The following is a 14,971-nucleotide window of genomic DNA, read 5'->3' as shown; positions in this document are numbered from 1 at the left end:
AGCAAACCTGACACCCACAAATCCATGGGCCCCTATGGGATGCACTCACGAGTGCTCTTATTGCTGTTATTGTTATTGTGGATGTTATTGTTAGGCCACTCTCCATCATCTTTGAAATGTCATAGAGAACAGGAGAGGTGTCTGAGGACTGGAAGAAAGTCAGTGTCACTCCAGTCTTCAAAAAGAGCAAGAAGGAGGACCTAGGAAATTACAGGCCAGGCAGCCTCACCTCCATCCCTGGAAAGGTGATGGAACAGCCCATTCTGGATGTCACCTCCAGGCATATGGAGGAAAAGAAGGTGATCAGGAGTAGCCAGCATGGATTCACCAAGGGGAAATCCTGCTTAACCAACCTGACAGCCTTCTGTGATGGAATGACTGGCTGGGTAGATGAGGGGAGAGCAGTGGACGTTGTGTACCTTGACTTCAGCAAGGCTTTCAACACTGTCTCCCATAACATCCTCATAGGTAAGCTCAGGAAGTGCAGGACAGATGAGTGGACAGTGAGGCGGATTGAGAAATGGCTGAAAGGCAGAACTCAGAGGGCTGTCATCAACCATGCAGTCTAGTTGGAGGCCCGTAGCTAGCAGTGTCCGCCAGGAGTCAGTACTGGGTCCAGTCTTGTTTAACTTATTCATCAATGGGTGATGAAGGGACAAAGTGTCTCCTCAGCAAATCTGCTGATGATACCAAGCTGGGAGGAGTGGCTGATACACCCACCAGAGGGCTGTGCTGCCATTCAGAGAGACCTGGAGAAGCTGGAGAGTTGGGCAGAGAGGAACCTCACGAAGTTCAACAAAAGCAAGTGCAAGGTCCTGCATCTAGGGAGGAATAACCCCATGCACCAGTTCAGGTTGAGAGATAACCTGCTGGAAAGTAGCTCTGCAGAGAACAACCTGGGCATGCTGGTGGACAAATTAACCATGAGCCAGCAATATGCCCTTGTAGCCAAGAAGGCCAATGGTATCCTGGGGTGCATTAGGAAGAGGGAGGTGATCCTGCCCTTGTATTCAGCCTTGGAGAGGCCTCATCTCGAGTACCGTGTCCAATTTTGGGCTCCCCAGTACAAAAGGATACAGAACTACTGGAAAGAGTCCAGCATAGGGCTACAAAGATGATTAGAGGACTGAAGCCTTTCCTCTTATGAGGAAAGGCTGCAAGAGCTGGGCTTGTTTAGCCTGAAGGAAGAAGACTGAGAGGGGATCTTATCAATATCTACAAATATCTTAAGGAAGGATGTCAAGAGAATGGGGCCTGATTCTTTTCAGTGATGCTAAGCAACAGCACATGAGGCAACGGGCACAAATTGAAGCACAGGAAGTTCTGTCTGAACACGAGGAAGAACTTCACTGTGAGAGTGACAGAGCACTAGAACAAGTTGCCTGGAGAGATCGTGGAGTCTCCTTCTCTGGAGATATTCAAGGCCTGCCTGGACACGATCCTGTGCAACGTGCTCTAGGTGACCTTTCTAGAGCAGGGGAGTGGGACGAGATGATCTCCAGAAGTCCCTTCCAACCTCAACCATTCTGTGATTCTGTGATCTAAACTTCATATCTACTCCTGCCTCAGGCCTTCAGCCCTAATATCTCTGTTCTGCCATTCTCAGCACTGTCATTAAGAATTTCCCTTCCTTTCTGCCAAGTCCCATTCTCATTAGACAGACTATATTTGGCTTGCCTCAGCATTGCAGTGAGGTAGCCATCTCTTTCGTGCTTCCTGGGTGCCTGCGTTGCAGCAACTGTCACTCTACACACAGCACCACAGCCAAGAAACACTCCATACCCAAGGGAAAGCAAACGTGCACCAGTTCTTCTTCCTTCCTCCTCATCCTGAAATGAAACTACATTGAGATAGGGTCTATGGCACACACTGCACAACTAGAAATCAGGCTATACCATGGCTACCCATTGCAGGCAGTGATGGGTAAGTCGAAGCACATTCTGAGTCTATAGGAGAGAGAAGCTTTTTGCTCTTGGGTATATGATGCCAGGCACTGCCTAAAGACAGCCAGGAAGGGAGTCCAAAGGAAGTGGAGCCAGTTCTAGAGACAGAAATCCAAGCATAAAACACTTAGGAACAGCCTAAGCTGAGTAATAAGGAAAGGGAAGAGATAGTGCGAAGCAGGATATACAAGGGCATCACTCCTAGGTTTGGGAATGATATTGTACGATCACTACATCCAACCACAAATGCATTGAGACACATCAAGTAAGTGGGGAGAAACATTAAACACAAAGTATTTTAATTAGTTTTCATAAATGAACAATGTTTTGTAAAGAACTGAAGTTCTTAGTTGATGATTTTTATTCTTGTTCTATTTTAAAATGGGACAAAACAGGAATTCTGAATCTGAATGCCTTCAAATTTCCATGTGGTTTCAAACTGAATTCTTTAGGAATCCATTTGATTCCTGGTTGTTTCCAGATCTAGAAGAATCACATCATCATTTGGATCTCAGTCTAAATGTTAAGAAATTTCTATTTTCATGGAAATGCTAAATGGAAATGGTAAAAATCTCAGTTCAGCTGTTTTCAGTACTATTAAATCCAAGCCTACTCTTCATTCCTAAAGCAGAACTTGGATGACAAATCAATATTGAATATTACTTTCTTGACTAGCACCTAGTTTTTCAGCTTTCCAGATTATACAGCCATTTAGGGAATTAATAGAGAGTCTATATAGCAGATTCTTTCACCCTCAGCCTTTTGTTGCTATCTTTTCTACATGTTTTCTCTTTAAGAGAGCTTTAACTCTAAAATTATTTGAAAAGGAGAAAATAAATTGTTCCAGTCTCCATTTTTTATTAAACACTCCAAATATTTGAACCTGAATCTCTCTCTCTCTTTTTTTTTTTTTTTCTTTTTATTCCTTCCATAGCTTGCATTATTGAAAAGTCACACAAATTCTTCAGTTTAATGCCATGGATCTCCACCTCAATGGAGCCTCTGAAACAGAAATAGAATCGAGACTTTCACATTTTGATGCAACCACCTAGAAAGCTCTAATTATTTTCTGTATTCCTGGATCCTTCATGTTATTGCATCTTTTGGCTAACACAACGATCAGCCATTGTGTATGTGCCCAGGACCAGAAAAGTACCTTTCTATACACCTTTTTCTCTCTTTTTCTTTCTCTTGAAGGGGCAGCTACAGTAAGAGTTTTTGTGCTCTCTTCTAAGAACAAGGAATATTCCCAATACTTTCCAGCGTTATGTAAGAGAGAGCACCCAGCTAACAGGAATACAGATGGTGACTGTGAATCAAATAATGGATCCATGTGGATCCCATAACAATCTGTTGTTCTCAGACAGCCTGACCAGTTTACCTCAATAACCAGTGACCTGGTTACTCAATGACCAGTTTACCTCTTTCCAAAATGTGACCAAACTAAGCAAGACCATCATGAGAACAGTTATATTAGGTAAGTCCAAGGGTGCTTTTAGACCAGTTTCCTTTTGCAGCAATGGGCAAGAACAAGTAAAAAGAGGGCGTGTGAAGAAAAAAATATTTCCCTTGATAAATCCTTCTAGTTTCAAGCAAGGGCCTAGGGACAACCTGAGCTACAGGCTTCATCCTGATCACATATTTAATAGCCACTATTGGACCTACTCATTTTTTTGAATGGTCACAATATGCTCTAGTAGTGAGCTTACAGTTTATTTATTTATGAAGAGGGTACTTTCTTTTGAACTTATTTTAAATCTGCTACGTCATAATTTCTTTTATGCTCACCTGCTGCTGTGTGCAAAAAACAGTAAATTGTTTCCTATTCACCTTCTTGCACATTTTTCACTACATCTACAAATTTGCTTCCCTTCCAAGGTCCTAGTATCTTAGCCTCTCTAAAAGGAAGGTATTCCAGGCCTCGAGCAACCCTCCTGGCTGGTCTCTGATCCTTTCTAGTTTCAGATTGTCCTTTTTGGCTGAGATGATCGGAGTTGCGCCCAGTATTGCAGCTACGAGCATACCTTAGATTAATGCACTGACAGGGTATTCTTTGTTTTATTTTCACTTTCTTTCACATCTTTTACTAAATTTCTAACTGCTTTGTGATCACATCAGAGCATCCAGCAGGTTTTTTCAGAGAACTATGCAGAGTAACTCCAGAATTCTTTTCAAAATTGTGCTGCATAAACGCAGAGCTAGACCAAATACATTTGAAGTGGTTGAAAATGTTTCTCCTTTCCAAATCCTCATATCAGTTGCTTCCACGCAGGGTGACCTTTATGGAGGCTAGTATGAATGCATATTCAAATGGGCTGAGCTGTTGCATACGAAAGCAAATTGGCCATTACTTTTACCACGAGGTTTATTTTCCTATGTTCATTGTCTGTCATTCCTACTTCTTCCTGTGCAATATGAAACCCAAATCCTGCCTTCAGTCATTATTTAGGTCGCCTAAAGAAGGACTCTACTTTCTTGAACCAGATTCTAAAATCTTGCCCTTTATTTTAAAATGTTCCAACCTTTTACCTGATATGTGGAACAGAATCTCCCCAGAGGAGAGCGGAGCAGCTATTAGTGCTCTCCAATTTCACAGGGAGGAATGGTACCATGACCTTTTAACAGCTTTCAGCCTCATTTGATCTGCCCAGCTAGCGTATGTATGTTTTTTCCAGGTCGGATACTATCTGTACTGCCTTATCAAGGTTGGTGACCCACGCTCAGCATTCTCATTTCTTGGTGGTTTTCAGCATGTTAAAATACAATGTCAGCATTTTCTTAATCTCCCAATTGTTATTGAATTTATGAAGTGAAATGGGAGTGGGATGACTATCTACAGGAATAGATATCGTCCCATAGAGATGTAAAATACAGACAGCCGTTACATTACTATTAACTTTTCACAGAATCACAGAACTGGTAAGATTGGAAGGGACCTCTGGAGATCATCTAGTCCAGCCCTCTCCTCAAGCAGGGTCACCTACAGCATGTTAGACAGGGTTGCATCCAGGCAGGCTTTGAATTATCTCCAGAGAAGGAGACTCCACAACCTCTCTGGGCAACCTGGTCCAGTGCTCTGCCACTCTCACAGTGAAGAAATTCAGGTGGAACTTCCTGTGGTTCAGTTTTTGCACATTGCCTCTTGTCCTTTCGCATGGGACAACTGAAAAGAGTTTAGCCCTATCCCCTTGACACCCTCCCTTCAGGTACTTATACACATTGATACGATAAATCAAGATTTCTCCTCCAGTCCAATAGGGGACTTAAATGTAACATCATCATGCAGGGCCTCTGAATCTCCCAAGCAAAGATTTTGCTTTGATGTCATATTCTCGGAAATAAATCTCCTTAGTCTGTTGGCAGTGCCCTAGTTTCTCTGCCTGAAGGGGCAGGCTTCCCACCCTGCACAAAGGAAGCCTACACGCAGCTGATGTAGAAAGGTGCTCTACGAACAGACCACAGTGTCCTAATCCTTAGTTATTCAGCTCCAATACAAGAAGGCATCTGGAAGCTCATTTACACATCTGGAAGATCACATATCCTGTCCTTAGCAAGCTTTTGTTATTTTTTCACACTTTATTCTGGCAACAGAAAGGAATGAATTTGGTGCACACAATGGTAGTCCCAGCTGTGCCTGCCGGAGGTGCTCCATTAGCTAAGATGCATTTTCCAGCTCTGTTTCCAGCTGCTTCTTGTCTAATTTGCAACACCTGAACTTAGACACTTGAAAGAGGAGAGAGTGCATCGGCAAACCAAGCATAGAGAAAAAAAGAAAAAGTACTTTCACAAGAGAGCTCTTTAAAGCCAGCTTCTAAAGATGAGGAGCGCTCTCCTGTAACTACATTCAAGATGCTGACAGATTTGTCACAGGCCCAGGCAATATTGCTAGCAACAATCACACTGTTCCCTAACACAGCTTCTATCAATCAACAACAAAATTTTTATAGGGTAATTACTTCTATGGAGTAGGGCTCATTAAAACAATTTCCATGCTTCTGTGGGACATTTGCTTTTCCTGTTTCTTTTAAATCCACACCCATAGTAAACCAAAGGACGAGCAGTGCCAATAGGGATCTCAAGATCATGCATTTCCCTTCTCATGTTTCTTACAGCCTTAAAGTGTATTTTTTATTCAGCCCCATCCTGATCCTAGCGGCAATATTTTACTTGGAACAGCATTCACTCTTACTATCTGGCAGTCTGATTAATTCGAGGTTAATAAGACACCTCTGCTTAGTTTGCCTGAATCATGTCCTTGTCTTGTTTGCCTTTTTCCCTGGTCTACAGATAAACATAAATGCCTGAATTACATCAATAACCTGCATTTTCTCTCTAAGCAACTTGCTGGCAGATAAGCAGTCTGTGACACAATTAGCTTTAGATGCGATTAGCAGCTGCTCTCAACCACATGGAAAAGCAATGAAAGTTTGAGCACAGGCTTCAGTTCCTGAACTTTCAAGGGAAGAGGGAAGTGGGTTTCTAGCACTCCCATTTGACAGGCCAGTAGCGTTATAAGCAGATCTGGCAGACCTGCCTCAAAGCTTCTCGGAAGAGTATGGAAAATTGAACAATGCCATCGCAAGAAGGCAGAACTGGGCCTGACTCTGCCGCAGGAACGGGAGACAGAAAAGCAAGGGGCATCGCTGGGGCAGCACCATACCGAGAAGCCAATGTGCCTGCACTCACAGCTGCCGGAGATGGCCAGGCCAGAGGACGAGGCACCTCAACCGCTGTTTCTGCGAGAGAGCTGCTACTCCTCCCCTAAACACTGTGTGTTGCTTAGTGGGGGCAGCAACCCTAACTTCACATGTCTCAGCAGAGGCAAAACGAGCAGCTATGGCTGGAGATTGTCCTGTGAGCTGGTACTGAGGGCTAGATGTAAAGCAGCAAACTTTACCTGATAAGATTTTCTTTCCTTTATGAGCCAGGCTTTTACAGCTTTGGCAAACTGTAATCGCGAAAGCTGAAATCCTCCATACTTGCTCTTGATTTTGCCAGCTTTCATTCATTTCATTTTACTTCTTTGAGCAGTCATGGTCTGACAAGTAGACTTGAAATGGGGAAAAGGACAGCCCATTTCCAAATAAGCCTTTTCTGTGCTCATGATAAAGCAAGCTCCAGCCCCTTCAAGCTGTCAATTCTCTGAACGTGCCAAGTAAATTTTCTGCTCAGGTGAGGCTCCACTCTCAGAGCATCAAGATCAGAACAAGATCTTGCAGATTGCCTAGTTCTCCCAGGATAAATTCCTTACATCACTCTAACTGAATATCAACCCTGTCCATATATGAACATTCTTTTCTGTAAGGTGAGAGAAAAGGATGAGACTTAAATTCTCTAAGGACAGTGAAGTCTAATAGAAGCTACATTAGATTATAAAAACAAGTGACTTGTTGAATAGTGTATTTTTCACATGGGACTTAACAGACTATCCACAATTCTATATTCATTATACACAAATGTAGATTTGGATTTAAAATCCACTATTGTGCAATAATCAAGATTATCTGAAAAATTATGTGGATTTGGATTCATGTATACATTCAGGTTTCAGAGATCTAGCTCATTTATATACAGCATTTTGATTCAGGATTCTTTCTACTTTTTGAAGATTGAAAGTGTTTGAAGAAATTATTTAATTTTTTTAAATACTATTCCTTTCATAAAGATGAAATAAGAAAGTCTTTGATTTGCCAGAAATAAATTTGTTTTTGTAAGGCTTTTCATCACCATATTGTATCTTGAAGTGTTTTGGGTGTGGGAAGATAGTATGAGCCTGAAAGAATAACTTTGCATTTACACCATAATTAGCAATACAGTATTTATTCTACTTCTACCTCTTGCAAAATGTACCAACATCGGCACTAAGCAGATCCTTTAAAAACCAAGTAAATATAAACTGAAGAGGACAAATTAACCATAAACTTAAACCGAATACTTAGTTTATCATTCAGAACCATATTCTCCCATGTACTAGTTATGTTTTGTGCAAAAGAGATTTACATCTAGTAGATCTACTCTCCTGAGTACTTCCACAGCAGCATTGAATTTCCCTCATCTCCAGCACAAGGACAAGCTCACAGAAAATAAGAAGTTATTGCTGAGATATTCTTACCTGCGACTGCCAGAACAGTATGTGAGATCTGTTGGCAACTCTTCTACTACTGTGAGATTAGAAAGTAGCACAAAATGCTACTTTAAAATAAAAGCTATTATCTCAAAAAAACCCTTCAGAAAACTTAGAAATGTTGTATGTTCTCTCCCAGTACAACTTCAGTGCACTAAGCAATTTGATTTCCTTTGATATTACTTTGCTGAGGTTAGAGTTTTTGGTGAGAAGATAGGTGTTTCAGAAGAAACTTATCTGACAACAAGAGTCACTGAACTGTTTGTAACTCAGTCTTAAAAGCAATTATCTTCACAATCATTTTTTTCAATTTCAAGAAAAGTTTCAATTTCAAGAAATGTTTCAATTTCTTACAGGAATGTTCAGAATTTTCTACAAGAAGAGTGAGAGTTAGGGCTAGTGATGGATGCATGGTTGCATCACCAGAGCACAGCAGCAATTTGGGATACCTTCTCTTCGTGGGCGCTCTTTAGAAACCTAACACTCAGTCCCACCATCTCCAGCTGGTGTCCCTGCATCAGCAGATTATAGGATGAGCCTCACTTGCTATTCTACTCAGTCGTTAATTATCTACACAAGTGAGATAAGTTCAACAGCAAAGACTGAATACTATCCAGCTGAAGATAGACAAGTAGTGAAGTCATTCATCTGAGCTCAGAGGTTCAAATTCTTGAACAGATGCTCACAGATAGAGACTTGGTCCTGAACTTCATGGAAGCTAAATGAAGGCTGTAAACATGAAGCATTGCTTGCTGTGGCACAGGTAGTCTTTTTCTCAGTGATTTTGGCCAAAATTACATCTTTATCCTTCAAGGATCTTTAGTTTCCAAAATACACATTTTCTGGTGGAAAAGGCTTGATTGATTCTGCTGATAATACTCTAAATTTTATATTAATATATCAGAGAGCAGATGGTTTTGGCTATAATTTGCTGATTGTTTCCTCTATTGCTAACAACTACTCTAATCTTACTTTAATGCTACCCTAATTTCTATAAATCTTTGAGATTCATAAAAGTAATAGGAAGCTATGATATCTAATATATCAGTGTATACAGATGTAACTGTTCAAGCAATATTTCATCATCTTGTTTAAATGAAAACAGCATAGCTATTCTTCTAGTGCAAGAACACTTCACAGTATTCTTGCTTTGAAAATAGTATTCCTCAATCAATTTACAGAGAAAAAAAACTCAATTTCTTGAGGAAACCATTATGCCAAAGAAAAATTGTTTAACATTATATGGACATGTCAGCTTAAACTTGTGTCATCAGTCCTAATTTCTTCTACTGTTCCAACCTGACCAGATAAGAGACAATTCCAAAATGAAAGCCATCTCAGCACTGCTTATTAGCTTGAGATGTGCTGATATGGCTAAACAACTTCAGATGATATTTGGTTCATGCCTAATTGGTTTGGAGCATAGACATGCTCCAACAAGCTGAGCTAACCAGAGCTCTTCCTAGTCCCAGAACCAAATGAAAACACTAAGTCTGAAAAACATATTAACACCAAGTTACAGAGCTTATTTCTGCTTGGTAGAGGAGTGTTTTGCCATTGATTTCAATGGGAGATCATGGGCAAACTGTTCTGGAATATTGTTTCAAAGACAGATTTACTTACCCAAGACTGTAGGCTTCAGCTCCCAGTCTATAGGCTGCAGCCAGCTTATTGACTGATTCAGATCCATGACTATAGGCAGCTGAGCTCTTACTGAGAGATTCAGAGTCAAGACTGTAGGCAGCAGATCGTTTGCTCTGTGCGGTAGAGAGATGGTCATAGGCTGTAGATCCATAGCTGTAGGCTGCCGACTCAAGGGCATGGGCTGAAGAGTCATGACTATACGCTGCTGAAGACTCAAGGCTGTAGTCTGCTGCAGATGCATGGCGATAGGCAGCAGAGCCTCTACTGTAAGCCGTAGATCCTTGAGCATAGACAGCAGATTTGCTTTTTGCTTCCTTTTGGTACTGGCTTACAGTGGACTGCAGTGCTTTGTGGCGGTATGCACGGTCATAATGCTCATGGTGTCTTTGATAGAAAGGTAAAGACATCATGAGTGTCTTATAATTTAGCTTTTACTGCGCTTTTCTGAATATAAAAATAACAGGATAGTGTCTGAAAGAGAACAGATCAAACAGATGAAGACTGAAGTCAAAGAGATTTCTGAGTTAGCATACATATAATGCAAAACTTAACAAAAGCTAATAAAAAATAAACCTTTAAAAGTCAAATACAACAAATACAAGGTTATGGTGCTTCTTGGACTTTAAGGTAGATTGCTATTTAAGTTTCAAGAAGCTCATATAGCATTTGTCAGGAGCAGAAAACCTCACACTACTGTGTCTGCTTATTTGTAGTTTACTGTGGTCTCCCAGTTATTGCAAACTACTGAAGTTTTATGCGCTCAACTTCTGCAGTCATTACCGCCAACTAATGAAATTTTATGTATTCAGCTTATTCAGAGATAATGAAAATATTTTTGTTAAGTGAAAAGAGAGAGAATAAAGTAATAAATGATAAAATAAATCATGATAGATTTTAACAAGGTACATTCACTACTTCATAAGCCGAGATCAAAATATACAAACATTTCAATCATTTTAGCAATTCAATTTTCAGATATCTTTTAATATTCAGTTTAATATTTTAAGAGTGACTTAAAAGCAGTAGGATTGAGAAGGATGTCACTTTTTGGGTAAACATATTATTATTTTCTATTTGATGATAGACATTCATTTAAAAGGGTTTAGCATACTTTTACAGTTCAATCAGGAATACAGTCTGTATGCACTGATTAAAGTACTATCAAGTTTATCAGTCCGAACAATCCTCTTTTTAACCTAGAAATGCATGTTCAAAATCTTCAAGAAGCTTCCTCCAGGTGGTATCCCCATTTGGGTTTTACTTTGCACAGTCATCAATAGATTATCTTGCAGTGTCTCATATTAGGAAATTTGATTGGATGAGAGGTAGTTCTCCTTTCAAAATGCAGGAAGGATTCCCCTTTGGCTTCTTAACTGGCAATCCAATCTTTATTTTGTTATTCTTTTGTTTTGCTGTTGTTGTTAAAGCCAGTATCTTCCTCTCTGACATGAAAATTTGTCTATGCTAATTCCATTTATAATAATAACATAATAACATTTCTTTCTCCTATTGGTGATTAGGCTTACAAGATGGATAGGACTTTCAGTGAAGAGGCCACATGACTATGAACAGAAATGAGCTACAGTAAAGGAACTTTTAGGAAAGTATAGAGAAGATCCAAAAACAATAGAGAGAGGTGCTGTTGCTGTTTTTTTGCATCAGTCACAACAATATGGAACTTGTTCTACATCTGTTTTTATTCATGCTAATGAAACTGCTTATCTGATATTGTGATATAAAACACATTTAAAGAGCTAGCGTATAATTTGCATTTCATGGAAATTAAGAATTTTGTCCCTAGTCTTTATGCTGCTAAGATTTCAACTTTAATAGTTGGTTCTGGTAGAAATTCAAACAATTTCAGTCTATTTTCTTTGATGATTAATCAGTACTCCTGCAGACTAAGATAAATTATATATATATATATAAAAAAAAAGTTTTGACTTTCATAAATTTCAGGACTCACTCAAGCTCCATGAACTGCTTTTTGACTGATAATAGAGCTGATCTCTCAGTTTGCAGAAAGTTAACAATAAATGGAGAAAGTATTCAGAAGTCCTTAAGTATATAAAAGAAGTTGCTGATATCCTGACCATAGCAGATCTATGAATTCAAGCAGACCAGTTTATCTATTTACTCTATCTTTACCTGAAGAAGGATGAGGAACAGGAGAAAGCGTTAGTCCATTGTTCTCTGTGATGAAAACTAATGCTTCACTTTAATTCCCTTATTTCTCCTGATCGCACTTTTGCACATAAGTCTAGCAAACTCAATGAGTCTGTAAAGAATCCTTTTTTCTAACATCTATCTATATTTTGTGTATTTTTTTGTTTCACTTTGTTGGCTTCCAGTAGTATGCAGTTCCTCTTAATTTCCTATGTTTATAACTTTTCTCCATTTTTCTTCATCACTTTCTCTACCAGCTCCACAGAGTTAGGTTTAAGGACTGTAAGCCAGTGTGATGCCTGCTGAGCAAAATTAAATCCTACAAATGACTTGTTCTACACACAGAAAGGAAAAGAACACTAGCACATTCTATTTTCTTTTTGTAAAGCACTACAATTGCTTCTCTTCATCTTCACCAGCTTTTTTTTGCAAGAGGGGGTAAATTCATCATGGATACTAACAGCTACATTGCTAACAGCCATACAGTCTCTGTGGCTCAGGAATTTCCACAACTTAAGTCTTCAAAGTAAGGAAACTGATCCAAAAGTAGAAAGCACTGCATGTATTGTATATTAAAGATAAGTTAAATGAGGCATTTCTATTTATATATTACAAGGGCAAAGAAGAATCAGTGGATTTAAAGTCAATATATTTAAAATGTATAAAGGTAATCTTTTTCTTCCAACCACAAAAGCTCTGCACCTCACTATTGCTCCAAAAAACTACAAGTAGGGTTCACAAAAGGATTATGCATTTATATAAGTAAGAGCTAAGACATTAAAGTATGAGCTGAACATGAAGCCAACTGCCCTGGTTCAAATCAAAGGCCAACTGTTACTCATGTGATACCAGAGGAAACTCTTTTCATAGATATTTTATTACACTATGAGTGTTTCGTATTTCCTCTGAGACATCTAGCATAGTACACTGGTCAGGATCAGCTACACTAGTCTGATCAGACATAGGTATACATTTTTGGAAATGACAAGAAACTCTGAACCTTCAAAGGATTTTGCTCCCATTCAAAGTACTGTCTGATTATGGAATTGGCTCCCATCAAGTTTTATATAAATTCATACTATCTGTACCTACTTGCTGTGTTGTCCACTAGTCAGCCCGCTTAATATAAAGGTAGCACTCCCTCTTGAGATCTGTGTAGGTTTTCATATTTGCAGAGCCTGGCTTAAAAATGTTAGTGGCCTTAACTACTTGCAAGTTCATTTTTCGGAGCCATTGTTACCAGCTATTGGACTGAATTTTCAAAATGACAACTAAGCAGGCAGACAGTTCTGTACTTGTTTGTAGGCTGTAAATACATGTTATAGGACGTGATTTTATGGGCATTATCTCTTGCACTGTTTTGCAGTCCGTGTAATTCTTTAAAAATCTAATCAATCTGTTAGTGAAAATAGTGAGATAGAAAATAGAAAAAAAACAGAAAAGCTTATAAGCAGAAAAAAAGTAAGATTTCCTTCAGTTCAGTCAATACCATTTCATTTGCTTTACAAATCACAAGACACCCCATTTACACGTTCCCTAAGCCAAAGAACTAATACAACCGAATCCTCCTATATCTCAGTAGCTCAGGCTTCATTTGAGAGTATTGTAACAATCTGCAAGGATAGCTGAGTTGACAGTAAGTGAACTCATGCACTATTTTGCTTTGTCTCAACCTTCAGATTTCTTCAATTCAGTTCCACAACTCCCTCAAGCAACTGCTGAGTTGAGAAGATTACTGGGAGCTATTATCAATTTGGCACTACAGATTCAAAATAAAAATAGCCAAACACGGACATTCTTCTGTTGTAAAGGAACACTTACCAGGACCAAACGAACAATAACAAGCGGGATAGTTCTGAAGTGGACGAAAAACAGAAAAACACAGCAAAGGCCAATCCAGCAAAGAGGTAGTCAGGACCAGGGCTAAGGACTGGACTAGACTTTAAGGTCCAGAATAAAAATAATGCTTGTAGTCAGTGGAATGCCAGAGCCCCTGTCCAGACCTTTTATGGCCAGGAAGCTGTTAAATATAGCATCGAAGAGGGAGAGAGACAGAGACAGATAAAGACACCCTGTGCTGTCTCTGTGCAAACACATGATGACAACAGCTTCAAACTCAGTTCTCCCGTTTAAGTATCTTTATTGCATTCAGTATAAAATCTGCATTCTAATCCATAATTATTGATAGGATTTTTTCTCAGTTATGTCAGATTTAGGAGAGAAAAAAGAAAATGTAATGCGTCATGAACCAGAAGTAGGAAAGATCCATCTCTACTTTGACCTTGCCACGGTGCAAGATTATGAGTTTTTTATGGATTCTTATCTCATTATGCCAAGCCATGGTGCATGTAGCATGTACTTATTTCAGCTAAATGACAAGCAACATAGAGAAGCAGTTTGCAGCAAAACTCTACAAAGCCATACAGTGTTACTGTTAAATAAAAATGTACCTTATTTCATTGACAGTGTTACATTTTTATCATCTTATTTAAGATAAAATACTAAATTAAGCAGATGACCTCATGAGGCATTTAAGTAAATACAAACAATGCAGCCCTAAGAGTCAAAAATCTTTTCTAAACTCTAAACAGTATTATCTCTGCCACAGCAGGGATACTTACTTAAGCGGATTTTTCTTCTTCTTTCATTTCAGCCACAGCAGTTTGACACAGAAATGTATGATCCTTATTGCTGAATATTACAGTAGAATAATTTCTGTCACTTGCAAACAGTCTTTAACATGTGGAATGCACTATGACTTTATTGTAAAAATATATTTTCTTCTGTACATTTAATATTCAATACAAATGATTAGTCCACTTTTTTGCATATTTGCATTGAGAGAGGTGTTAATCCTAATTCTCAGTTCTTGGTTGTTTTCCACCCACCATGCAACACAGCTGAAAACTTTCCAGATCATCATCCTCATCTGAGGATTTTTCCTCAATTTTTCCACCTTTTGAGTGGAAGTGGCAGTGGAAGGTCTGGATTAGATCCATGATTAGGAGTCCCTTCTGTATAGTGTCTAGCTAGTATCCTTTTCTTCACCTCAGCTTCCTTAATTCCACCTAAAATCTCTTTGCCCCGACACTTC

At 39.2% G+C, this 14,971-nt stretch overlaps 1 protein-coding gene across 6 annotated transcripts in view; it reads right to left on the bottom strand.

Annotated features, from left to right (window-relative positions):
* MYOM1 (myomesin 1) overlaps nucleotides 1–13,815 on the bottom strand; it is an 84,163-nt gene extending 70,348 nt beyond the window's left edge. For 3 of the 6 annotated variants that reach the window (XM_062570179.1, XM_062570180.1, XM_062570182.1), the window contains exons 1-2: nucleotides 13,699–13,814; nucleotides 9,691–10,182 (exon numbers count right to left, since the gene is read on the bottom strand). In XM_062570179.1, the coding sequence (XP_062426163.1) occupies nucleotides 9,691–10,121 (431 nt within the window). In that variant the 5' untranslated portion in view covers nucleotides 10,122–10,182; nucleotides 13,699–13,814. Of the gene's footprint in view, nucleotides 1–9,690; nucleotides 10,183–13,698 lie in introns of all 6 variants that reach the window. The other 3 variants (XM_062570183.1, XM_062570184.1, XM_062570181.1) reach the window with 2 other exon arrangements.
* Nucleotides 13,816–14,971: the final 1,156 nt, after the last annotated feature.

The sequence above is a fragment of the Rhea pennata genome, chromosome 2, assembly GCF_028389875.1.
Source record: "Rhea pennata isolate bPtePen1 chromosome 2, bPtePen1.pri, whole genome shotgun sequence".
Taxonomy (NCBI): Eukaryota; Metazoa; Chordata; class Aves; order Rheiformes; family Rheidae; genus Rhea; species Rhea pennata.
The sequence above is the reverse complement of the archived record's forward strand: the minus strand, read 5'-3'. Positions and strand labels throughout refer to the sequence as shown.